The 27805-nt window shown below is 34.6% G+C and overlaps 3 protein-coding genes across 7 annotated transcripts in view; 1 reads left to right on the top strand and 2 right to left on the bottom strand.

Moving 5' to 3' along the window:
• Sau (Golgi phosphoprotein 3 homolog sauron) lies at positions 1-6422 on the bottom strand. The gene is made up of 4 exons (XM_070304137.1): positions 5484-6422; positions 5158-5404; positions 4900-5075; positions 1-2967 (listed from the first exon to the last, which is right to left on the bottom strand). The coding sequence occupies exons 1-4, from the start codon at positions 5754-5756 to the stop codon at positions 2719-2721; spliced, it is 945 nt and encodes a 314-aa protein (XP_070160238.1). The 5' UTR covers positions 5757-6422; the 3' UTR covers positions 1-2718.
• Positions 6325-27459, top strand: LOC138937653 (uncharacterized). Its single transcript, XM_070304131.1, has 6 exons — positions 6325-6726; positions 7240-7593; positions 22446-22565; positions 24513-26471; positions 26666-26864; positions 27117-27459. The coding sequence occupies exons 3-6, from the start codon at positions 22448-22450 to the stop codon at positions 27163-27165; spliced, it is 2325 nt and encodes a 774-aa protein (XP_070160232.1). The 5' UTR covers positions 6325-6726; positions 7240-7593; positions 22446-22447; the 3' UTR covers positions 27166-27459.
• LOC138937651 (uncharacterized) overlaps positions 26984-27805 on the bottom strand; it is a 30987-nt gene continuing 30165 nt past the window's right edge. For 3 of the 5 annotated variants that reach the window (XM_070304128.1, XM_070304126.1, XM_070304127.1), the window contains one exon: positions 26984-27750. In XM_070304128.1, coding sequence (XP_070160229.1) covers positions 27714-27750 — 37 coding nt within the window. In that variant the 3' untranslated portion in view covers positions 26984-27713. The remainder of the gene's footprint in view (positions 27751-27805) is intronic. The other 2 variants (XM_070304129.1, XM_070304130.1) reach the window with 1 other exon arrangement.

Below are 27805 nucleotides of genomic sequence, written 5' to 3' on the forward strand. Positions count from 1 at the left end.
TCAGATGCAAATATTTATTTTATTGCGTTATTGTGTATAAATCATTATATAATTTTGCTCCAATTAAGCAGAACTTATCTTACCATCTCTGATTTTTCACATCAAAGTATCATGACTGGAAAGAAAAGTTTTATCAAGTGATAATAGAATACTCCAAAAATTCTCTTTTTTTTAGATTTTAAAATTAAGTACAATAAGAATTCATATATAATAACATAAAGAAATGTGTGAATAAATTCAATTTAACTATATATGAATATATTAAAAATTAAGCTATAAAGAAAATAAGTAATAATAATTATAATAAAAATAATTATAATAATTACAGTAATAGTAATAATAATTATATAATTATTATAATAACAGAAAAAGGAAAGATAGCACTTATATTTCCAGTAAACATAATCTGCACATGTTTGCTTATGTTAGCAAACATTTAGTTGAAAGAATATTCTTTTATATATCTTAAACGTATAACGCACAAAATCTCTATAACATTTATAAAAAATATTTAAACAAGTAAGATGTGTATACATATATTTTTGTATTACTCTTTAATATTTGAACATATAAGAAAATGACAAAATAATCATTATTATAATATCATTATAATTGAATAGTAATATAAACTGGATTTTGAATGATGCAAACTACAAATCAAAAATAAAATAGACGCTATTACAAAAGATGTATTATATAATTCTCAAAAATGTTAAAAATTTGATATTTTTTCATATATTATTATAATCTAAACCCCCCCCCCCCCCCTTCATATTGATCTAATATGCATTATACAAGAGGCATTCAGAAAGAAATTGCCGAAATTAAACCGAAATATAAAAAAGGGATATTTCAAAAAGAATTAATTAAAAATTAATTCTAACTATACTGACTCTAAGCACGATTATCACTTGTTCTCGCGCGTAAAGGAATAAAGATTTGGCAGAAAAATCAATTTTTCTCGAGTACTCCCGACCAAATAGCATTTACTCTTCAAATGCCTCTTGCATTTTTATTATTTATATACATCACATATATGTATCTATACAATATTAGTAACAGAAAGCAAGTGAGAGTAAACATATGAAGTATTTGAATTTATATTAGAGCTACTTTTGTCATACAGGTAACTACAAGTCTCTTACATATCTCTTATATATCTTTTATATATGCTCTGCTCTTACAATATATTCTATCCATTAAACCCTACCCAATAGTAGTTTATATCCACTTCTAATCTAACGGATCTCTGCTGAAACAGATAAATTTATCGATAAACTCTCTTTCATGAGATATTACTTTCACAGTGTTAAATTATTTACAAAACTATATTTAAAAACAAGTATAGAATGATTCAATGTCCCTTAAAGTACTCTTGACACGTGATATATATTTTCCGCCATATTTTTTAATATTCCCACACATATGTACACACATACCAAATATGAAAAAAATAATTTAGATAAAACTTTACTTTTAAAAATGTTAAAAAACATGAAAAAATTTATATATTTTGAAAATGAGGTATTTTGTCTCTTTCTTTTTTGAGTAACCTGAGGAACATCCCATTTATCTTATAAATGGAATGCTAATCAATTTTTATTATCCAAAGAAAATTTCTTATATTCAATTGATAGATTATGTAATGAAATAATCATTTATTTAAAAAATTTCCAGCAACATAAAATGTATCAATGACAAATAATGATTCAATATCTTTTTGTATTTAAATCTGAATACATTACTCCTCCACGATAATACTATTAATATAATCTTTTTACATATCAAAGGACATTGTAGATAATGGTCTGTATGAAGTGAACATTTATATAGAAGTAGAAAGAGCATAAAAAGAATTTTTTTTTAATAGAATTTATAACATTTAAATGATTATCAGAAAAATATGACAATCCAATGTCACACCAATGTCTGCCATATGTAAAATCTTATTTCCACAAGTTTTATCTATGTAATGAATAAAAAAAAAAGTAGTTAATAATTCTAAAAATTTTTTCGATAGTTAATATCTAGAAACCGTTTCTGAAAAAATTAAAGTATAGATCAATATAAGATTAATAATTATATATAAGCTTAAAATATATTCAATCAAAAATAATACGCGCGCGCGCAAATATAACACAAAATCATATATCATATATATAAACAAAAAGGCACATGTATATTAAAAAATAGAATTTAAAAAGATATATGTACATATTCATATATTTCAATTATGGCTAACAACATATTTCAATTATTATATATCCAAATTCCTTCAACATACTATCATCTAGCATCCATTTTGAGGCACCCCGCATTGTGACCCGCGTCTCATATTATGTTCACAAACGAACTCGTAAACACGATGGACACTAAGCAAAAAGCATAGAATAAAATTCAGCACAATGTAACCGTTTCTCTTCGAATGGAAATAGCACTATCGAGCATAAAACATACATTCATACTTTTGGACTTGTTACTTCATAATATTTAAATACGAACATTTGTTATTCAGCTATATCAAATGTATTAAATAACAATAAATGGAAATGACTGTAATCTCCTAAAAAGAGTAGTCCTATGTAGTTTTAATACAGATAATTTGGTCTGAATGATTCTTTTTTTTTTTGTATTATAACTAAAAGACATGCAAAATTTGTAATCGTATTATTTGCACTAGTATTCGATATTTATTTCATATAATTTACGAGATAAATGTTACTTAGTGAATGCAGCAAATACAGCCCAAAGTACTGGATTCGCATTACGTTTAGTGGCTTCCGCTTCAAAATCGAGGTCTAATAACGTCCGTACTCTTCGCATCGCTACTTCGTAATCATCGTCAGACAATGGCGCAAATGCATTTTCTAATACATCAGCTGCATGAGCTAAAATAACTAATGCTAACGTTCGTCTATCCATACGAGCGGCATCATTCACCCAACGACCTAACACAGCCTCTTGGATCTAGAAGACAAAAAGGCAAACATACGTATGCTATTCATAAATTATGTAACACGCAATTCCTATCAATATCCTATCTTGCAAAATATAAAACTAATTTTCATCTTTTATTGTTTTTTTATTTGTATAATTTTATGTTTAATGCTAAGAATTTTTCACACATATTTTTAATAATTAATTAGAAAATAAGAATATTTAATGTTACATAATTGAATTTAAATTGCAGATGAAAAACTTTTGTATATAAGGGACCACTTTTCTTTTTTTTTTCTGTTTTAGTAAATAATTGATAAAATTCTGTTTTAATAAACACTTTATTTATGTATCGAATTATCCTTGAAAAATATATTATCCCGTTATTTATATATTAAATTAATAATAATATTATTATGTAGAAAAGATAACATAATGCTATATATAATGCTATATACACAACTATATCACTATATATATATATATAGAATTTAATTTGTGTTATCTTTTCATTTCCATAGAGCTTCTAATCAATGTAGGTAATAAAGCACATATATGAAGATAAGATATTACTTTCTACGTATATAGAGATTATAATATAATTTAATAAATATATTTATAACAAAAGGTGTTCTCCTTTTATTTCTTAAAAGATAACTATAAAAATAAACTAATGAAGATTAATTTAATTGTTGAAAGTAAACTTTATTGTCATCATAACAAAAATAGTAGCTCATAAAGAAACTAACGGTATTGAAGAGACAACTTTACGTTTTATTAATAATTAATGCGAGCATATTATTGTAATGAAAATAATAACGTTTTTCAATAAAATTAATGCAAAGAAATTTAACAAAATTTATTAACAAATAATATCAATTTTAGATTCGAAATTTTGTCCAGTAAAGATTACTTTTATAATTTTATAATTCGCCATCAACTTTCCATGCCATGTTAGCAAATAAATGTTAATACATTGTGTATGTGCGTGGATGTGTGTATTATAAAATCAAAATATTTAATATATGAAAAATTAACATAAATAATTCTTAATAACGGATTAATAATGTTATAATGAACAATTAATTAAATTTTACATATTTCTGAACATGATATTAATAAATGCTAAAGATTAATAATATCAAAAATAGTCACAAGTTAGAATTGTGCGCAAAAGATAATTGTTGAGGGAAGGCTATATCTAGTATATAAAATTTCAAACCCTCATAAAACTTCTGTAATTCTTGCATAAATTCTATTACATCAGACATTATATAATAGAATATTTTCTATTAATTTTGAAAGGCATTACAAATTATAGTTATATCGACACATTTCTCTATTTCTATTAAAAAAAAAAAAAATAGTTGTCCTCATTTTCTTTAATATGTGCATGTATAGCTTATATAAGTCCATCAGTGTATTCACACAACGCATTCAATGCAAAATAATAAATTTATATCACATGTGATCTATCTTCTTTAATTTAAGAAATAAAATGGAGTAGTCATATATTTGCCAACTTTTAAAAACTTTAAGTAAAATTATTTAACTCGCAGATGAAGAAAAATCAGATAAAACACAAATCATGAACAAAAAACTTGTTCTTTTGAAACATTTGTTTATCTATGAAAAAATTCTGCAGGAATGTCTAGCAAGCTTCTTGTTACTGATAAACAATAATAGTATTTGTGATCCAATAAGTATAGTTTGATGCTATAATCTATAGCAATAAATAAACAATATAAATTTTCTATCAGTCTGTATATTTTAATCTATAAACACTTGATGTAAAACATACATCGTTTATGCAAAATAAATTTAGAAATCTATGATTGTACAAGCTATTCTTTATCCTTGAAATAAATATATTTAGCCTAGCAATTTATTTCAAAAATATACTATGTATATATAGATAGTATAATCAGAATATAATATTTTATAGAAAAATGGATAATTTACCTTTTTTACGAGACGACTTTTGGCAAGATTATCGGTAAGAGGATGAGTTGTCATATCAAACAGTAAGAAATTCTGTTTCTCTGTAGTTAAGACACCTTTTTCAACAAGATTTTTCGCTAATCGTTCTCTGACGTTTTTCAATTGATATCTTAATTTTAAAGGATTCCATGTTTCTCCTGTAACAACATACAAGATATTTCAAGACAAATATCTTGCGTGTGTATATGTATATATATATATATAAATAAAAAAACTGACCGCTAAGGTATTCTATCCAGCTTGGCACAGTCTCAGGTGGGTCTGTGTCTCTCAAGTGTTTCAGGGCCTCGTCTAACAATACATCTCCCGTAGGTGCATCATTTTTCAAGAGAAGTTTTCTCGCTAATAAACTCTTCTTACGCATACCAGCTTTCTCCAATTCCACTCTACCTCGAAAGCCAAGTTCCGCCAAGATACATCCCCTCAATCCGGAACTTATGCAATCATTCCAGAAGGAAGTGTATCCCTATGAAAGGAAGGATATGTAACGGTCAACGATCCACCGCGTAGAACGCATAGGAGAAATCTCTAAAACGTTAATGAACCTCTTTGTCCTTTAGACCCAGTAGCAGAACCTCCTCCATAAGGGTCAGACGCGTCTCCTTGTCCGAGTCCTCGTCGACAGTAGGATTGCAATTGAGATCCTTCTGGGACGAGTAATCTGAGTCCGGGCTCTGACCGGACAGTTTGTCGTTGTGACCGATGAGATCTGCGTTTCCGCTGTCCTGGCCAAGTCCGCTGCCACCGCCACCGGCGCTCCCGCCGCTGCTGCTGTTGACCACGCGTCGTCGCTGCACCAGCCCGTCACCGCGATTCATCGTGTGATGCGGGTACTAGGACGGGCCGCTTGGAAGTACGTCCGCGTGTCGCCAGATACGCCACCGTGTCACCACCGCCGTGATGCGACGTGATGCTTCTCGCTCCTCGTCGTCGCCGTCCGGCAATCAACCGCAAATCTTGTTGTTGTTATTATTACAACGAGTTGCCGCGAACATTTATGATGTGTATACGGTAAACACTCCGTGCCGTTGACGTTTATTCCAAAGCGACATGTCTTCCAAGATGGCCAATGCGCCTCTATCTCGTCCGGTTCTCGCGATTACGACTCGGCGCGGCTCGTGACGCGCGACACTTTGAGCACGAAGGACACGACGGGAAAACGCGTACTCGTATTTATGCGTTATTATTTCGTTGAAATTCGCCACAAGCTCCTATACTCGCGTATGTGTGTTGATCGCGTCACGTTATAATCTACTCACACAGAGCGACCGATACATCCGCGAGAGATTTATCAGTGCAGTGTATTGTAAAGTCGCGCGAATTCGGAATAAATTCGAAACATTGCTTTCGACCTCACTACGTCACTACGTGTACTCAGTATGTGTATCGCGCAAAATGAGAGACGGAACGAATATAATTATATGTATGTATGTACATACGTGCGTGTCGCTACGACAAGAGCGAATCAGCAAAGTGGAGCAGTGTGAGCAGTGTGAGCAGTGTCGCCAAGAGTCGCGAAAGTGTCTCGATCGGCAAAAATATGTACTGAAAGTTTACGCTTCTGCGACAACGCTAGGGAATATAATACGGACCAATCGATCTCTTGCTTTTCTAGATATATATGGGAGATTATTGGATATCGCGCGTGCAAACGCGTTACGGCATCTTTCGTGCTCGAAAGTTGACACAGTGCATAACTGCCGGTTGCAAATTTAAAACTTGTAGAATTTGTTTATTTGCTCAAGAAACTGTGCCGCAAATTTTCCCGGTGATTCGTCGAGGAAGAGAGTAAGATCAGTATTATTCGTCACTCGATAAAATTAAATTCAAAATATAGATATATATGTAAGCGCAAAGAGTCAGAGCACGATTCCAATAACAAATAAATTTTGGCGACGCGCCAACGAATTTTAAATTCTATTTAATTAAGAATTTTACTATATTTCCTCATTACTGATTAATGGATTCAGCTTCAATTAACATTATATCATCGTTATCATCGAACGTGCGCTCACAATGAAAACCAAAAGTGTAATAAAATATTTTTTTTATCCATATACGTGCTTATCAAATATTCAGAACTTTTAATGCCATCTCTATCTCTCTCTTAATTGTACAATATACTTAATTGTTGACATTATTACACATCAGCTGTTATATGTATCTTTTTTGTAAATAACAAAACAACATTTTACATATATATATATTCTCTGAGTACGATTGAGAGATAATCTGCCAGTTATTACGGTTATTCAGAGAGCATTTATACCGATCAGAAAATTTTCAATATTTCTTGAGCAGGTGTGTCGAGAAAAACTCGACAGAGGGCGCCAATTGGCGCTTCTGGAAGCGAAGACTGACCAGCCCAGCCGAAACCGACCAACGACCCAACGAGCAGCGAGCGTTGCGTTTAGTTCTTCGTGATTGCTCGACCGAGTAGGATCAATCGTATTCGCCGCCGCGTTCAATTCTGACGAGTTCGTGTACGTCCCGAAGAAAAAGTCATACGTTAGCGGATATCGCGCGACGTCGTTCCTGCACTGTGTCCTTTGGAAGAGAAGGAAATAAGGATTGATCTCCGGGAAGGGAAATCGAGATGAGAATGATTCAGCGAATTCCTCATTGAATAGATCATTTCGTCGGATCGGCTATCAGGTGAGAGAGATCGGCGAAAGGAATTTATATCCTTTTTATTATTTATTTATCTTTGAGATCTTAGATAGCGCGATGCGAATGACATCTAAATTAGTTTTTGACGTCTTCGAAGCTTTAAAAGTCATATTCATTGTAAGAATATTTGATTTTTTTAATAACACGTAACTGTGAAGGAAGAATGTATTCGTGACATATTAAAAAAAAGTTTTTGAAAATTATTTTTCGTTTCTGTAACTCTACATACATGTATGAACTCGCATCCTATATTGTATAAAATTTAAAAAAAAAAATTAAAAAAAAAACGTTTTATCTCGGGAATAAAATTTGATTTGTACATGAAACAAATTTTAATATTAAATTATTTATACATATTTAACATTATTCAATTATACATAGTTTTCATAAAAATTAATAATCTTTGAAAAAAAAAAAAATTATTAAACTGTGGCTATATTGTAAGATATAGATAAGATTAATCCTGTACTGTTCTATTTTTTTATATATATGTAAAAGTTTCTTCTATGTTTTATTATTTACCACATACAGTAAATCACATTAAAAACTTTAAAATAACAGTAAGTGATACATTTTATTATAACACTTGAATTATAAAAATTCACAATATGGAATATATGATTTATACATATATATGTATAGAGGATCATATAAGACTGTTTGTTAAGAAAATATATTTCCGTTGACATGCATGTGATTCATCTATTGACAAAGAAAATTCCAATGTAAGAACTGATTGTTACGTATGACTATCAAATAATTATTATTACAAATCATTAATAAGTAATACATCTTCACATGAACAAGATTTTATCGGTTATTACTTAATGAGTTTATTAATGTCTTTTTAAATAATTATCGTTAATGTCCGACATTTATAGCTTTCAAATATTGACATTTATATTTTCAATATATATTTGCCGAATTTTGACAATTCTATTATTTTATAACAAAACAATATAATAAAATGAAGTAACAAACGGAAAGACGCCAATTTTGGATGTTCTAAATAGACATATGTATATAATAACTGCCATTCATACGGGGTAACACACTTGAGAATTACATCATGATTACACGTTCTCAGCTGACATGATTCCAAATTTCTCACGAGCTATTATTTCAATCGCGCCGCGCTCGTAGCCGACATACTCGATTCTCTCGCAGTTGCAATGAATCGTCGTGAATTCAGAATGCCTCCTCACAGCTGAGTCTCACAAAAGGGAAACCATGGGAATCCCGCCTAATTATATTATTCATTAATTAACTAGGATTCCGCGCGGTACGGTGGACCAAGCGCATCGTCTTAACGACGCGAGCGACAAATTATCGCGTTTTATTTCCGAACGCACGATGCAAGAGTCCAAAAAAAATATGCGCTCATCCGGGTGTTCTTTTTTTTTTTCCCCTCTTTGCGCCTCGTCAAGTAACAGGGAAATAGTAGAGTGAAATGGATAACATACCTGTGCAATTGTTTGGTTTTATGATTTAGTTAACGGATTTCAAAATTATACGGTTCTCTGTTGGAGATGGCAATACTTGGGCTGTACGAGTCCCGAGGAATATTTATGCGATCGACACACATGTGGTTTATATAAAAATTTTATGTCATTATTTTGTTTTATTGAACCTATATATAAATTATGTAGTCGTAAGGTACTTTAATTAATTGTGGGAAGAAAACGAGATTTTGTTCCCATTAATGAATATGCGATTTGAATCAATCTTCTGCGTTCGCATTTTTTTTTTTCTTATCGTTTATTGTCGTTAACTCGATGTGTAAGAGCGCCAAATGAAAAGTTCCATCTAACATAAGAACTTCAAGAAATCTATTTAGTCCATTTTTTTTTTTTAATTACAACTGAAAAATCTTCGACGCTCTTGTTAGGGAAAAGTCGATTGTAAATAAATTGATCGCAGATCATTGTTATATAGAACACGTTCGTAAATTTGTACGACCACCTGTATACGCATACGAATATCGCGAATAAATAATATATATAAAGAATTTCTGTCTAAATATATCATCGATTTATTCTCCGCGATTATTTTCTGTAAATATTCCCTCTTTTGCATCGATTTTTCATCGAACGACGAATTTATTAATAGCAATTGTGTTCGTGGATACTTGGGTATATTTCATGAGCGTATTTTTATCGCGAGGAGAGCAGTTACGGGACAGACTTGTTTGTGACCAGGAAATGGATTTCGACAGCGTTTTTAACGACGTCTCGTAAAACAAGCGTGAGCGCAGCGTGTTTATCGTCGTGTTACAAAGTTATATCGCAAAATTTTATACGTAGGTTACATACGAATTTCAAACGGTATGAATACGGTGACATTACGGCAATGAAACAATATATAAACGGTAATTTTTTTTACAATCCTTATCGAGATATCATTCATTCGAGAGAGATGCGCGCGAGCATCGAGCGATTCGAAGAGAGAATGAATCTCAATAATTTCAGGTATCTCTTATCAGATATTGAAACTCATTCTTCAATCTAAACTTTCTCTCTTTCTATATCTACAATATATTGAAACATTGATTAATTTATGATTGACTTAATCGGCGACTCATTCATTCCATAACTTTAACGCAATGCCTCCCTCGATACGCCTCGCAAAGAGATTCGTTAAGATAAATTCCTTTCTCCTCGCGCTCCAAGTTTACGGACTGCCTAGTCTTACGATCAGGATATTAATGATAAAGAGCGTGATATGGAAGGAGCGTGCGCATCGAATTTGCTATCGTACGCTCCATAAAATGAGGAAGAGTTTCGAGCGAAAGTACAATGCGATGTTCATTGAAGAAGATGTAATTTAATAGTGTTTCGTCACAGATGACCGATCACTTTCTAGCCGCTTAGCGCAGAAAGTATTGTATTAGGTGTACAACTTTGCTTCCGCCGTTTTTGTTTTTTTTTCCGAAATTCGAGGCTTTATTGTAAAAAACTGGTTATACATTTTGAAATTGCTTGTTGAGTCACTCCCAATGATCGTGCCAATTCTTTTTGACTTTGACTCGAGTCTTCATTAAGTAATGCCTCCAATTCTGCATCTTCGACGCAAACCTTCTCTCTTCCACCGCTATGCCGGTCTTCGACCGTGAAAATCACCGTTCTTGAAGCGTCGAAACCACACACGACACGTTCTTTCACTAATAGCGGCTTCACCATAAGTATTTGAGAGCATTCGATGAGCCTCAGCCGCAGATTTCTTCATATCGAAGCAGAAAATTAAAACCTCCCGCAAATGACGAGAATTTGGCTCGTAAACTGACATTTTCGATCGGGAATAACTTTATGACGCAGACACAAATCGACTAATGTTTCTATGGGGTTATGTTGACAGATGCCCAAGTTTATCGCATGACGTCTATGATCTATTTATTTCGACCGCTACTTACCGCTAAAGCCATCTATAGGAAAACGGCGGAAGCAAAGTTGTACACCTAATACATTAATGAACGAAAGAAGGCAAGTCTTTTTCTCTTCTCTCGTTCTTAAAACCTTTTCTCATCTCGCTTAAAAATTTCGACTTTCGAAGCAGAATCGTAGAGAGCGCGGTTCACCCCAAATTTTTTATCAACACGTAGGATATAATATTCCCCATACAATATTACGTGTATCATATAGTTTTTTTTCTCGGTGCGAGTAATAGCAAACGTATAAATCTCCTCCGGGGCGCAAAATGTTTCATATGCGAAACGATGTTAATTACCTGGAACGTAAAACAGGTATCGGCAACGGGCGCACTCGTTACGTTCGAAACTTTCACTCCGCAACAACTCGAACGATATTATCTTCTCTTTTTTTTTTATTCTTAAATGCGCGTAAGCAACCATAGCGAGCGTGCAGTACAAAAGTTGCGTGTACATACGTGTTCTTTTTTTTTTTTTTTTTTTCCTCCTGCGGTATAGGATGCACATTCCGATAATTTTCCACATCTGCGAAAGGATAGGAGAATGAGCGAGTCTTTTTCAATTCTATTGCGTAACAATAATCTTAGTACATGATGGATACCATAGAGGAATTCTAACGAAAAACGCAGTTTTGTAAGTGATTTGTGAGACACGTTGTTTTTCGAGCCTTTTATTACAATTTTGTTAAGAAACGTAGAAATATTAAAATCATTCACGTCAACTAATTATTGATTGATAAAAATGATTTTATGTCTCTCGTGTTTTTCGTTGGTATAAGTCTATAAGCATATTAACTATTAACATTATTAAAGTTTTAAATTATGATACACTTTATCAGTTCATCATTTTTGTCTGGGGCGTACACATTTTATGCTTCTAAAATTAAAATAATATGTTGGAATCTTTTGATCGATATACAACTCTAGTATACATAACATACGCGTTCGCCAGATAAATATTATATATCGAATTATATTTAGAGCTTTCGAATTCTGTTACGAATCATATAATAGATTATTTAAAATGGACTTGAAAAAATCCGTATGAAACATACGTACGCAAAATGATAAGCTGGAATGAATTCTCGATATAAAAATGTCATTTAACTCGACGCGAAACCGGACTAGGTCTCTATCGCTCGATCCGATCTCGATCTAAAGTGCGTCACGGTAGAGCGCACGCAGCTCGCGCGTCTCGCGTATCTCGTATCCCGATATTCCCGATGCTTTATCCGTGGTTTTGCGTACGCGCGCGCATGTACGACATTCCTCGTACGCTCTCATAGTGATCCGGCGCGACGACAGTGTTCAATCTCGAACGGAGAAGGCTATCGCTCACAAACACGTGCACTTTCGTGCGCGATTTTCGCGTGTAGACGTCAATCGCGCGGTTACGCAATCGTCAACTTCGAGGCACTGATAACCCGCGCCGACTCGAAAATTGAGCGGTTTAATAAACGATATACCTATTTATCCTGGGGCTTTAGGTGATGAAAAATGTGCACCATGCACGTGCATATATGTAGCCCACGGTGGGGCATAACCCGGTAACGGGCGAGCTTTCATGATCTCGTCCCTGCTCGCGTGCGACCTCAATCGCTATCGGCGCGTACAGACCATTTCGATGTCCGTCAGTCCATCGTCTACGGCGGACATTCGTCCCGAATTAAATTCGGTGTCAGCGATATCGGAAAATCTCATTGGATATTCCGCGTTGGAACAACAACGCGCGTCCGCAATTCGTAATTCGTGAACCCGAATGCCGATCGAGTCTTATCTATCGACGATCAAAGCTGAAGGTGCACGAGAAGCGCTTGTAGATTGAACTGAAATATACGAAAAATTTCGATCCCTCTTTCTTGAATCTCGCGAAACGGATAAAATGGTTCGAGATGCAACTCTCGCTGGTCGCTACATCCCCAGATGCGCAGAGAAGACCAAGGACGAGAGAGGATCGTCCGACACACACAGGAAGAGAAGCGATTAGAAGAAGGAGCGGTTAAACCGGAAAGTCGAGCGCGACTGAAGGGGGTCGCTTGAGCAAAACTGCTATTCTCGTATTGTGGACGAGATAGGCGGCTGGATTCTATGAACGACCGCGCGATTAATCGCCACCCGCCGAGTAATTGTCCGCGCACGTATCCCGCTTCCGGTCTTCCTGCGGCAAAAGTCATATCGAGAATATTTCCGGGGATCTCTTTCTCTGCGTATGCGCGCGCGCTGTTGAATAATATAATCGGTACTTGACACAGTCTCAGGTTTCGCTTTTAAGCGAGATTTAGTGTTATCGCGAATGCGATCGGGTTAACCGCAACCCCCCTCGAGTCTCACTGATCCCATTCAACCGATGTAATAGAACCTGAAAAATAGATACTAAAACCGACATGTAAATCTATTTTTAGGCTCTACTTTCTATAGATGAAAGTTGAAAATAAATATGGCCATACATATTTATTGGAAATTACGCTTCTTATCGCACAGATTGTATTTTAATATATAATATCAATAAACGGTGTCAAACTTTTTTTTAATATAATCTTTTTTTTTCAAGCGGAAAAAATTAAATTACTGAAATTCAAATAAAATATTAATCAATTAATGTGATTAAAAAAAAAAAAGTTTAGAAAAACCTATAAGCATGTAGAATAATCTATCATGTTTCGATTTTTTTTTTTTTATATATCTCTATCTTTTGAAAAAATTCTCATCATTTGCCACTTGATGACATGAGGATCTATGGAATTAATATGGAGACAATGGGTTTCTAAAATAAAAATATATACAATTTCCCCGTGGAAATTTTCTTGAATAACTATTATTCAAAAATTTCGCTGGTTAGATCTCGTACACCAAGATCTCTCTTCAAGAAGAGAGAGAGAGAAAGAGCACATTGTCTTTGTCCCTTTCTCTTTCTCCTTCCGTCTCGGTGGGTTCTCTCGGTGGAATGGCGCGGAGGGGAAGGGTTAACCAGTAATCGACCTTGGAGCTCCGTCCTTTACGCGTACGCGCTGCACGTCTGTGTCCGTGCGTCTTATTTCATATGCACGCGTGTATGTATGTATATACATATATATACATATATGCATGTGTCTAGCGATATGTAAGCATCCCTATACCAGCGCACCTCCGAATGCACGTGAATACGACTCGTACATTCGCCTGCACCGATAGCGTACGCGCTCCAACCATCCGCGCGCGCGCACACACACACGCGTACGCGCGCGCGTGCGCACGTAGCACGGGCGAGCGCAATGCCGAGGGCGTAGTTACACGGCTATTCCAGCGAGGAATGCTCGGCATGTCGCTCTCGTCAAATGGCCAGAAAATAAAAGGATTACATCGCCCGCGGCCTTGATAGAGAACCCTCCTAGTGGGCTCTCTCTTTGGTCCGGTTATCCGCGAGTTTACCATTCAAAAGTCATCTTGGGAAATTAATTATGTCGATGATTATATATAGAAACGATCCGAATCGCAAGTACGAGAAATGCGAGATTTGTATTCGTGTATACCCCCCCCCCCCCTCCCTCCCTCCCCCCTTGTCTCGTGTATCGTGATATATAGAGGGTACGATAAAGTAAATCTGGCAATATTTCACAAACTAATCTTTTCTCTCTTACACGTGTGTAAGAAAATGATGTTACTTTTACTTGCGCGCTAACATGTTGATGAATATTTCCTTTCGCTTCGCGTAAAAACAAAATCGAGGGGAGTAAATGTTTTAAGTATGTTTTCCGAAATCGTTAAAGAGTATACTTTTAATAAAGAGACAATTTTAATAGGGTGTCCAATTTTTTTATGTCAAATCATGTATGCGCATCAAATGTGACATCTGATAACCTTTCGAGAGAGAAAGAATCTCAATTATATATATATATATATATTTTTTTTTTTTAATAATAAAACGGATACACACTTCACGAAATGACATTTAGCTTTTATTTCGCTATAAAGCACCAATAAAGGATTCTCCTCGTAAAATTCGCGATATCCTCGGCAAAACTGAGCCATCAAGGTAACGTTATGTCGAACCGATCATCGGACATTTTTTATCGCTTTGTCCGAGTCTCTAAATTACAGGTTTTAGGCTTCTGCGCACGCTTCTTAATGCATTATTTAGACTCGGCTCTCAAGAACATCCGTTCACCAACTACGCTATAAAAATTCATATCGTATGATGACAGTATAATTTTTTTTTTACTAATCGTGCATATCAGAAAAAATTCTCTCGATAAAAGGCAAGGATGAAGTCTTCTTCGCAGAGATAACAAAAGAGCCAAATAGAATAAAAAATGTCAAATTATATCTGCAAACTGATAAGCGAAGAAGCGTATATGTATAAAAGATAAAGCACGAATCTTAACATGGCAAGACTACACGTCACAGAAAGATGTACAGCGGCATTTTATAAAATATTATTTTAATTACACAAGACGCAAGGGTCCGTTTACCTCGCATTACAACTATCGTTACCTTTCATTCGGAATAATGAATAAATTTCTTACGTGACGAAAGCGTTCATATCTTTTTCGAAAAAAAAAAAAAAAAAAATGCAGAAAAATGATGAATGAGAATAATATAATATTGTCCCGAAAGAAAACGCGTCTGATAATGAGAGGAATAATCATATACGAAAATTCAAGGGAATCATATCCCAAGGAATCGCATGAATAATTTGCATCGGATAGTCTCTGATTGTAACGCATGCAGATCCCAGAATCCCCCGCGGGTACGCGATAACAATACCTAGGAAGCGGGAGCGAGTTACGACTCGGTAGCCACGCGATAGAGAACGTTTTACGAGCATCCGGGGCACGTCGCGCTTTAAACGTACGCGTCACACTTTACCTCAAATTGCATTCAACGTACGCAACGACGTGCGTATGTTTGCGTATGGTATCGATTCCTCCATCGAACGACAAATCTCTGCCCGATAAATCCGTATTGTTTTGTCACCGTGTCTCGAGACGGCACCTCCGTTCCTGTATGTAAACATTAACGACAATTTAGATTTAATTGATTTTTTTCTGTCTCTTTTCAATGTGTTACTCTTAAATATATACTTCATATATAGTTTGTTATCGGTATAGTAAAATTAGACAGATGATAACTCTATATAAAAGAAAAATAAATATAAAATAAAGTTTTTTCTTTTTTCTTTTTTCTTTTTTTTTTATCAGGCTTACTTTTTTTAGAAAATTGATTTTTAGAATCGGGAAGTTAGTAATATCTTTTTTCGTTCTTCTTAAGTTCCTGAATAACCTTCGACTATCGTGCAAGATAAATTGTATCGAGTAAAAGAATTAATGCCTAAAAAATTATAATTTAAATGGTCAAAATTATTTTTGTAAAAGTATTAATATTACTTTTATATTCTTTAGTAGAGTATCGTATTTTTAATCATATTCTGACAAAGAGCCGCTGTTGAAAGAACGTCATCGATATATGACGTAACATTATTCTGAAAGCGAAAAAAAAAAAAAGAATATTGATTCGGTTTCTTCAACTTCTGTAGAAGACGAAGCATTTTTTTACTCGTTTTTCTTTTTCCATATAATTTCAATTTTTTTTCTTCCTTGAATTACTAATATAATGTACTTGTATATTCGATATTTACGCGACCAGACAGTGCTTTTGCTTGTAAAACAGTAATTGAACCAAGACCCACCTGCCATCTGGATATAATTCGACGCGAGTACGTTACCACTTTACACCTTCGTGCGTGTAATGGCGCAATTACTATAAAAGTACGAGTTTTAAAGTGAAACGCGGTTGCCGCAGGCGTTTTGTTTTTGCCATTTGTTGCGAGAGATGCTCGACAATATTTTGCAACTGAATTACATGTAATAAGAAAGAAAACATTTGCCGCAAACTGCTAATGCAACTCTGAGTGAAAAAATGCAGTTGTTTTAATTTCCAATGAAAGACACGAGAAAGAGAGAGAGAGATAATCTGTTGCTGAATAAGAGAAATGTATAACAAATAAATTGCCATCAAATATATATATATAACATTAAAGTGACAAAAATATAATTAAAATGGAAGTAAATTAAAAATATTTAACGCTATTAGAAATATCCTAAACAAGAAATACGTTAATCAAAATAATAAGAATAAAAATAATTTGTAATATTAAATCTGTGATTTAATATTACATGATTCTAAAAATATTATTATTAAATCGTATAATTTTTTTATAAATTTTATAGAAGACATATATATATATATATTTGTGTAAAAAAAATTATAATCAATTTCACCAAAGTTAGTAAGAATGATAATATGTTTCATTTTGCACTTTAATCGCACAAGACTAACTTATTTTCTCACAAATTCCTGCTTCAAGCCCGTACCGGTGAAATCGACATACCTCGTGGAGAATCTCGTGTACGGTCGCGTGCATTAATGGTATGTCCGGCGCGTTTGCAAAAATATCTCGTGACACGCGAGTCACAGATTCTTTACGAGCACGAATCGGTCGAAGCAGTTGAATCGTGCAATTAACCATGCGAACGAGAAGATCTGTCTCTTAAGTTTTAGAAAGAGGTTTTCCCTCCTCGCTGAACATATAGGCATCTGATCTCCTTCGCTGCAATTATTACATTATGATATCAGGAACGAGCGAGGCAAATAAATCTTTTATTAATTTACAAATCGCAAAGAAAATTTTCAAACATTCCATAAATCTTTTCTATCGAATATAAGTCGTAATACAATATATTGTAGATACTAATTTATGTAAGATACTAATTTATTTCGCACCATAATAAAAAGAAATTATATATTATATTTTCTTCCCGATATCGCGCGCGCTTTAATCTGATACATTTGTTATAATGGACCAGAATCGCTTTAATATATGCGAGTGTACCGCGCGACGATAACAGCTGCGTCTCGCCGCACCGTAAAGATTTACAATCCGGAGCTATACTCGCGGAGACTAGACTCGCAACGAAGTAAAGTTGCCAGCGCGTCGGCCGCGGTCAGGAACGGATCGGCAGCTCACGAAAGTGGAACAATAAATCTGTGCTCGGGTAACTGGACGTTTAGCTCCCACATTCCTCGGGTCTTTAACAACCGCGAATTTTCCGCGATATTTATCACGCAGCGGAGACGATGCGTAGAGATGTTTTCAGCTTCAAGCTGGAAGGCGCGCTTCGTTGTCAAATACAATTAATATATATAATAAAAAGTCCTGTCTTTCGAAACAACGTGAAATAACACAATTGGCACAATTGCAATAAATTGACTCTCTAGTACAAGGAATTTTATTGTATTACGTTTTCATGGTGTCATGAAAATCTATATAATTTTTTTTCTTTCAGATAAGTTTATTAAAATCAAAGAATTTAATTTAATTGATTAAAATTGAATTCATGAAGAATAATTTTAATAACTCTATATTTGCGCGGCGCTTAATTTTTTTATATCTTTCCATTAATAGCAGTAACATTTTTTATATCGCAAACTCCACGATGCTTAAAAGCTAAAAAAGTTTGCCATTTCTTACCATAAATTTAATAAATCAATTTGGAATTTTTGAAAACGCGGAAATGCTTTTCTTTCCTTTGTATATATTATATAAAAATAAGCGATAATAAATACCCGAGAATATTCCTAAGCTTTCTAATAAATCCACTACTTTGCAATAATCCGATCGCATCATACTTTTGATTGCGAACTTAATTAGCGTCTGGCTGTTTGTGCGTGGGTTTAATTCACAAAAAGTGAAAAGGAGAAGAGGCGTATCCTCTGGAGAGAAGCTAAGAAGGCGATGGCACACATATTTTGCGTCGGAGAAAGTCGTACGCGTACTTCTCCCCTGTTTTTTTTTTTCCCTTCCTTCACCTTCTCATCGCTGTCCTCGTAATCAGCCATTATGCATATTTATGCAGATACGTATAATCATTACGTGCATTAACATCTTGCATAACGCACCGCAGTTTAATTAAATACATGGGTCTATCGTTCGAAGTCGTGTGAAATAAAAAGATTGCGCCATTCAATGCATCTCTCCATTTTTCTTTGTAATTATAATAACGAAATATCTTAAAATATATGTGAATTTGTTGTAATTTAAATATATTTCATATAATCATAATATTATTTTATACGCACATAATTATGCATGTAATTATATATTATAATTTCTTTATGAATATTGATATGATTATTAATATCGTTATTACTATGATTAAAATAAGTTATTTAAATTTTTGTTCTCACATCTTGATCAAATCGAGCATGCGTTACTAATAAATATATATGATTTTTCTTGACAGTATATATAGTATTTTCAAGTTTTTGAGCCTATTTTATTTTGCAAAATTTTGTGTATAGCAATATTCTTATCTATTTATTGACCGACGCTCAGCTGGCATTTTCTTGAATGCTATAATGGCAATGAATCGCAATCTGCGCTTGTGCGCCAAATAGTATATTGCGCGAAACGGAAGTGAAGAGTTGTAGAATGTATAAAATATTTACAATTGCATACGCTATTTTAATATTTGAAAATAAAAAATTTCACGCTTGGAAGCGCTTCCAAACTGTTAGTGTGTAATAAAGCTGATATCCTTTCGCGAGATACTTAAATTTAAACTCTTATGTTAAGTTTTACTTATTGTTAGTTATGAATAATAGAAAAATAATAAATGAAAAATTCGTGTATTAAATTTTTAATAAAAAATAGATTTAAAATTGAGGAAGATTAAAATCAAGTAAAAATTAAAATCAAGTAAAAAAATCGTGTATAATGCGAATTTGTTGTTTAGAAATGTATGATCTTTATCGTCATACATTATATATAAAGGTATGTTAATTATATATAGAATAATCTTTTTTTTCGCGTATCTTAATATAAGTACAATTAAATAAATGTTTTATGATTGCGTTTATGTGAATATTATTAATACAGCCTCTTCTCTATATAATAATTTTATCATCTAATTATAAAAAAAAATACATATTTTCTTAAATTAATTCGATATATGCGCAATATTTTCCATAAAATTTATAATAGTAAGTTTATGCCCTATCCGTTATTTAAATAAAAGTATTACAGATTCTATGCGGGTCAAATAAACGGTATTGCCTTTCACGATTATTCCGTTTACAGCTTTTTACTGGAGAAAAAAAAAAGAAAAATGAATTACCGCTTGCAACGGTATGGACGGAATAATATTTTTTTTTTTTTTTTATCGATACTGTGCCAGAAAAATAATGAGTCAATATTGCGTAAAAAAGCACCGCTTTTCAAAATTGATAAAATTTGCAATTCATCACAATTATTTCAGTATTAATTGCATAATACGATAATTGCTTTTATCACGAGCAAACAATGTCCAGTGATTGATGTATTACACGATAATGTAAACTACAATATTTAATATAAAATATTCGCGCGTAAAATCTTTAACAGACCTTCTAAGAGTTTCTCGAGTACACGCATGGAATGTATTGGGTAATTTCGATTTCCGGTATTTTTCTGAAAGATAGAAAGATCTATAGAGTCGAAAAAAAAATTGTACAAATACCGTTCGTAAAGATTTGAATAAATATTCTTGAATGCTCTCACTTCACGGAATGAAAAATATATTATTACGAATGTAATAATAAGACGAATAACAAATCGAAAGAAATATAATTGTCTTTTACTTGTTTTCTCTCATATTGTATGTATCATTTTCTTCGTCACTGTATGTGAGTGAATAGAAAAGATAGTAGATGATTGTAAACGTCTTCGAGTTAACACATGCGTATATCAATGCCATCGGTACGAAAAGTTGTAAGCTAGACGACGTAGATGATGCGGCGGCCTCCTTGTCTTGGAAGTACCGTTGCGATGAGCGATGGTGATGCTGTATACTCTGTACCACTTCGTTCGAACGCATATTAGGTGTACAACTTTGCTTCCGCCGTTTTTTTTCCCGAAATTCGAGGCTTTATTGTAAAAAAACTGGTTATACATTTTGAAATTGCTTGTTGAGTCACTCCCAATGATCGTGCCAATTCTTTTTGACTTTGACTCGAGTCTTCATTAAGTAATGCCTCCAATTCTGCATCTTCGACGCAAACCTTCTCTCTTCCACCGCTATGCCGGTCTTCGACGTGAAAATCACCGTTCTTGAAGCGTCGAAACCACTCACGACACGTTCTTTCACTAATAGCGGCTTCACCATAAGTATTTGAGAGCATTCGATGAGCCTCAGCCGAAGATTTCTTCATATCGAAGCAGAAAATTAAAACCTCCCGCAAATGACGAGAATTTGGCTCGTAAACTGACATTTTCGATCGAGAATAACTTTATGACGCAGACACAAATCGACTAATGTTTCTATGGGGTTATGTTGACAGATGCCCAAGTTTATCGCATAACGTCTATGATCTATTTATTTCGACCGCTACTTACCGCTAAAGCCATCTATAGGAAAACGGCGGAAGCAAAGTTGTACACCTAATAAATGTAAATCTGGCAAGGCCTTATATTGAACGTCATATACTCGATGAAAGAAATAATTGTATATTCCATTTTGGAAGGTAAAAAAAACTTTCTTCGATATACTAATTCGAATGAAAGCAGTATGTGTCAAGGAGAGTATTTTGTAATAAAATATTCTTTTTTATAAAATGAATTTTAAAGAGAAGAAAAAAAAGTATGTAAATATGTTTTTCACCGAGTGGCGAAAGAAATATTTATATAATCGCCTGAGAGAATATATCTATACCAAAAATTTAAATTTAGATTATACACACATTAATTTTTATTACATCATATACAGAGTGTTTAACAACTTAGTAAAAAAATGTCGATTTATAGGAAACTTTCAATTTTCTTTTAGATTTCTATTAGAATGGAATTATAACTAAAAAAATGTGAATTTATTATATATTAATTTCATTTCATTCGTGTATCCTTTTCTCGTTTATCCGTGCATCATTATGACCATCACGCGCAGTTTTCTCTATCGCGTTATTAGATCGTATCAGAAACAAGCGAAGTGAAAAGATATAGCCTGGATTCAACGGTGATTGTCATCTCATTGACATTCATTTAAAATCCATTCGCTTCCCAAGATCCATTGTTTCACTTTTACATAGTTACAATCTCTTCGCTCAGCACTTATTTCATTTAAGATCTTTTGACACATTAACATTTTTTAATTGATAAAATATTAGAATCATATATACACACAGAGAAAGAGAGAATATCTTACAATTCATGATTTTAATGTTAACAATAGATTCTCTGACGAGTTTGAGACAGAAGAGTCTTTTAATACGGAAGAATTTTCAATTAAAATTCAGTTACAAGTCGTTATTGCTTGTGACGAAAGTCAAAAGAGATTATTTATCGGCACGCTGCCGAGATATTGCCGAATGCTTTCACGCAATGATTACTTTCCAACTCTTTACAGACATGCGTTGGTTTCGCGGCCACGCCGAGGCACCGAGACTCTTACGTCTAAGTCCCCTTCGAGGCGATGAAGACGTCAACGAAGTATCCTATCATTTTCGCACGAGGTCTCGTTGCAGAGGTAAGAATCATTTCAAATAAAACGGTATGTAATGTTTGTAGGAAAAATAAAATACGATTAACGCGAAATGTGTATATATACAATATATGGTGTACATAGACAGAAAGCGCGATCTTTTGTTTTTGTTCTCGTCCAAGAATCAGATTAATTTTTAAGAAAATCGTATCATCTCGCGTGTCGCGCACATGCATTGCGTGTCCTTCATTACGGGTATAGCGTGCATAGCAGTATTTGAGAAAGAGAAAAAGAGGGATGCGAGATTCCATTCTCAATGCAAGGATTACGATTCAACGTTCCGTCGAGTCCCGAGTGACTGGTTGAAAAGCGAGAATAGGAGCAAATTGACACCGCCAGTCGAAAGCGAGCGAAAGCACGTTAATATAAAGGATCATTGTCGAGGATGCAATTTGTAGCTTTATGCGTGATTGTATAAGCGTTTCCCATAAGACCGTAATGCAATTGACGGCGACAGCAGTGACAATCTACGATACATACAGTTAGTAATCGAGAGATAGAGCATACATTCATCATTTCACATTTGACCACAAAACTGTCAAACATTTCGCATCGATTTGTTTCTAAGAATTTTTATGAAATAACATGACCGCAATTTTGACGTCAGTCATGATTTAAAGGACGACGAAGCATTATTCAAGCGTCCGATCTATTTTTGATTGTATCCGGTTTACGCCATTCCAGACGATAATATACGCATGAAATACAGATTTACACATTCACTCACTCTCGCGCACATTTACCAATTGCTTTGCATTCTTCAATTTTTGAAATTGCCAATAAAAAGGCGAATCAATCTATATTTATTACGAAGAGCGTTTATTCATATTTATTAAGAATAAACAAGAGTGATTTGCATTATAACGCGCGCGGTGACGAATTAATTTAAAATGAATAAATCCCGCATACTCATCTTGAAGATCAAAGATGGTACATCTAGTCGCGATAGCGGCATTACTGGCTGCATTATCTCGATCGCTGTCGAGACCTCGTTCCGTAAAGTTAATACTCGTGATACTAGGGGATAAGGATGGTATCAGTGTTGCTTTCGACGCATTTTCCAATGACATGCAAAGCCCATGTTTTTACATACCTCCCATCGTTTATTGTTAGTATTATGAATCTTGCATTTTTTTTTTTTAAACAGGGTCGATTTCGATTTCCTCATAATGCGAAAGATTGCGATCAGCATTTTCGTATCACCAATATAATCGTTAATTTAATGTGTTTGTTGTTTCTCTTATTAAATATTGCATTTTATTGTAAAACTTTTTTTTTGTAATCGGAAAGAAAATATATTGATAACTATCTTGATTAATAAAAATTATAGTTGCACATATAATTTGATTTTCAACTTTACTTGATAAATATGACGAAATCTTTTGCACCGCAATTTAAATAGTATATATAAAAATAATATTATATTATTCGATGTATCTATTATCTAAAGAATGCCATGTCACTGTAATAACATCTTTATGATTATCTGAATAATATTCTAAGTTAAGTAAATTGTCCATGTGTATGTGGGAACATCCTGTTTTACGTATATCCTGTGTAAGACTTCATTAAGGCTAATATGACGTCGTACTTCACGGAACCCGCTGATTTGTTGATATCGTCACGAGTGGCACTGAAAGCAGAGATCACTTTTAGACAGACCTACAGAAATGAGAATTTGCGATCTACTATATTGCATTATCTATTCAAAATCTCGTACACGGTGTTCCATTTTATAGAATATAAAAACATAATTGAAAGATATATACTAGTTATAAAATTTAATTTTTTGGAAAGATAATATAGCGTGATTAATTGAATCGATTATTTCAAAACAATAAATAACAAGATAGAAATATTTTTCAACTATAATTTACTTTATATCGCCCGAATATTTATTGATATCTTCTCTTGCCTTATCTTATGTTGTAGACATGTCACCGGTGCGATGGGCTCGAAGAAAATCCTCGAGTTCCGAATCCGAGAGGAACTGTTACAATGTGCAAACCTCCCAAGTGACAACCGAACGAACTTCCAATAAAAAGGGCAAGAAGAGAATACAGGAAGAACGACGGAGAGTGTGCGAAAAGCGAAATCCTCTATTGGATCGTGTGAAGAGTACCAGATTGAGCTTTTTCAAGGATCGCGATTCCGATGAAGAGGAGAACGATGGCGAGGACGACGAGGAAACGGGACGAGTTCAGTTTCGTTCTATGTGTGAGCTGAGGCATCGCGATCTGTTGAGGAACGAGTTGCGACGATCAGTCTGCGAGTCCGAGTTGAAGGATATCACGGAGGAGGAGAAAAGCCACGCCAAAAGGAGGAGACGCGCCAAGTCGCAGAGCAGGTTATCGTACAAGAAGCATCAGGAGGAGCGCTTCTCCTTTCTGGGCTTTCGTACCTCGACGCCCCGGAAGCAATCCGAGTGGTCGAGAGAGACAGATTCGATCCGGGAAGATGCAATGCCGCACGATTACCGATGGGGGAGAACCGGTCAGGATTTCCTCGATGCGAACCGTAGCGCCGATCGAGCCGTTGATCGTATGATGGTGGTCGATACTAAGGAGGAGATACCTAGACACGCCAATGAGACCATCTTTAAGAAAGACACGACGATAACGGCGTTCGACAGCATTACGCCGTCCAGCTGCCTGGCGGCGAAATTCCGCGCAATGCAAGATAAATATTTGAAGAGCTCGACAAACAAATTGATCGCCAAGATTTATAAGAAGGATTGCAAGGACAAAGAAAGACGGAGACTACGCAGCTTTTCTTACGGTACATTACCAGGTCTCGAAGAGCTGCGAACGAATCCGCTATACGAGGATCAGGATCAGGATGACAATGACTCTGGAATTCTAGACAACGATTCCGCCACCAGTTCCCTCCTGGATGACAGATGCAGCAGTGGTGCTTCCGGGCCGCTGAATAATAGCAGTCATAATGACTCTTGTCTAGGATCACCGCCTCGACTTCCGCCCAGAAGACCCTTCTCGACCGCCGTGGATGTCGATAGGACCGCGCGGTTGTTCGCCAGTTTGGATACGTATGACAGAACTAAGGATATCTCCGGGACGAGTTTTATCGACGAATATTCTAACGTTTGCCAAGCCGCGAATGATACGTTAATAGATCAAGCGGCTCGAATCTCCACAGAGAATAGTACGAATCGGGAGAGAAAGGAGAGGAACGCGGATGAGAATTCTAAACGGAAAAAGCGCAATTCCGGGTTGCAGGTTGTAAGGAGCAGACCCTACACCACGGAAACAATGGTTGTGAAGCTCGTCAAGGAGACGTCTGATCAATGTTTAGGCATTTTTATCGCGAAAACCTCCGAATCCAGTGCGGGTTATTTGGTAGCTCATGTAGTGCCGAACGGACTGGCCGATAAGGAGGGCACTCTGAGGATCGGCGATGAAATTCTGATCGTCAACGGAAAGAGATTGCGCGGTCTGAGTATGGCGGAAGCGAGAAAAATTCTGGGTAACGGTAGTGGCCCCGGTGATGTCGATATTGTCGTCTCGAGATACTCGGGCATCGATCAGCTGGCGAAGAGGCTGAAAGAAAGCAGCGTGGATTATGAAAACGTCAGCATGGAGGATGGCCACGGAGTGATCGTCGAGAGTTCACCCAGCTCGCACTTTAGAAAGCATCAGGCTAGATGTCATCGAGACAGGAAGGACGAGTCAAACAGATCAATCTCGTCTGACAAATTTGCGACGAACATGGATAGTACGTTCGCGCAAAGTATATCCAAATTCTGCACCCTCCCAAGAAGGCCGAGAAATACCGTGTCTACGTTTCTCACAGTGCTTTTCGAGAAAGGGATCGGAAAAAAGTCCCTGGGATTCACTATAGTTGGTGGAAGAGACAGTCCAAAAGGAAGCATCGGTATATATTTTCGTTCTATATATTTTCTCAATTTCTTAAATGAATTATGTTATATTGCGTGCGTAGTAAACGCGAATATCTTACAATTACGATTTGTGCCATAAAACCGCGTAAAAGCGCATTGTACGCGTATTATTTATATGAAAACATTTCTATATTTTTTGCCTTGTAATCTATATTCTTCAATTGTACAGGTATCTTCATAAAGTCAGTACTACCTGGTGGTCAGGCTGCCGAAGATGGCCGTTTGCGCGCAGGAGACGAAATTTTGGCTGTAAATGGCCAGGTCTGTCATGATTTGACACATCGCGAAGCCGTACAACTCTTTCGCAATATTAAAAGTGGGCCGATTGCTTTGCACCTGTGTAGACGCGTGAAAAATCGTGAATCGCAGTAAGTTTTCCAATATTTATTTTAACATTTAATAAACAATAAATAACTAAATGTGTATTACTATATTTAATAATTTAATTAATTTAAATTATATATTGATTGATTTTAAAAATGCTATTTTATTTTCAAGCAAATAATTAATCTAGATTGATATTTATTACATAAAATGACATTTATATAGAAGGAAATCAAAACTGAATGAGATCTGTTTACATGTCGCTTTTACCGTTTTTTTCTACTTTTGTGCTTTAGAACTCCGAAAGCCAAGTCGTGTGCAGATCTTTTGCTGATAGATACATAGGAGACTAATGGTACGATGTTTCATCGTTAGCAGCCCGATGGATCACCATTGAAAAAAAACAGGCAACATTAAAAAAGTAAAATGTAAAATACAAATCATGTATATATTGTACATTTGCGGAATTCGCTAGAAATAAAACAATTATTTAATTAAGAATTATCTGGATATGGTACTTTTTCGATGGTACCAAATATATTCTCTCTTTATTGTCCTCTATGATTAAAAAGATGCGTATAATGAATTCTGCGTATTGCATTGTAACATTAATTGTATAAAATCTTATTTTAAGAATGTGGTATAATAATATATACTTATAACAATACCACACAGTATTATATATAATAATAATGTTAAAACTTATTAATCTATTAGGCAGTCTCGCGGAATAAATTATATGAAAGAGAGAAAATATACGTCGTAAGTTTATAGATTTCTTTTGATAGACTAGAATCCTAAAACGTCGTTTTCTCCTATGAACAATATAATAAATTTTAAATCTAAATCTAAAGAGCACTTCCGGTGGGCAGCTTCTTTTTCATCAATCCTTTTTAATACGGCGCACTTTTTAGTGTATTCCTAGGATATCTACAAAGATCATTATTGTTTTTCGTTAATTGTTTTTCTTACGTTTACACTATAT

The sequence above is a fragment of the Polyergus mexicanus genome, unplaced genomic scaffold, assembly GCF_030449975.1.
Source record: "Polyergus mexicanus isolate NDT 795.1 unplaced genomic scaffold, iyPolMexi1.0 SCAF_11, whole genome shotgun sequence".
NCBI classification, from domain to species: domain Eukaryota; kingdom Metazoa; phylum Arthropoda; class Insecta; order Hymenoptera; family Formicidae; genus Polyergus; species Polyergus mexicanus.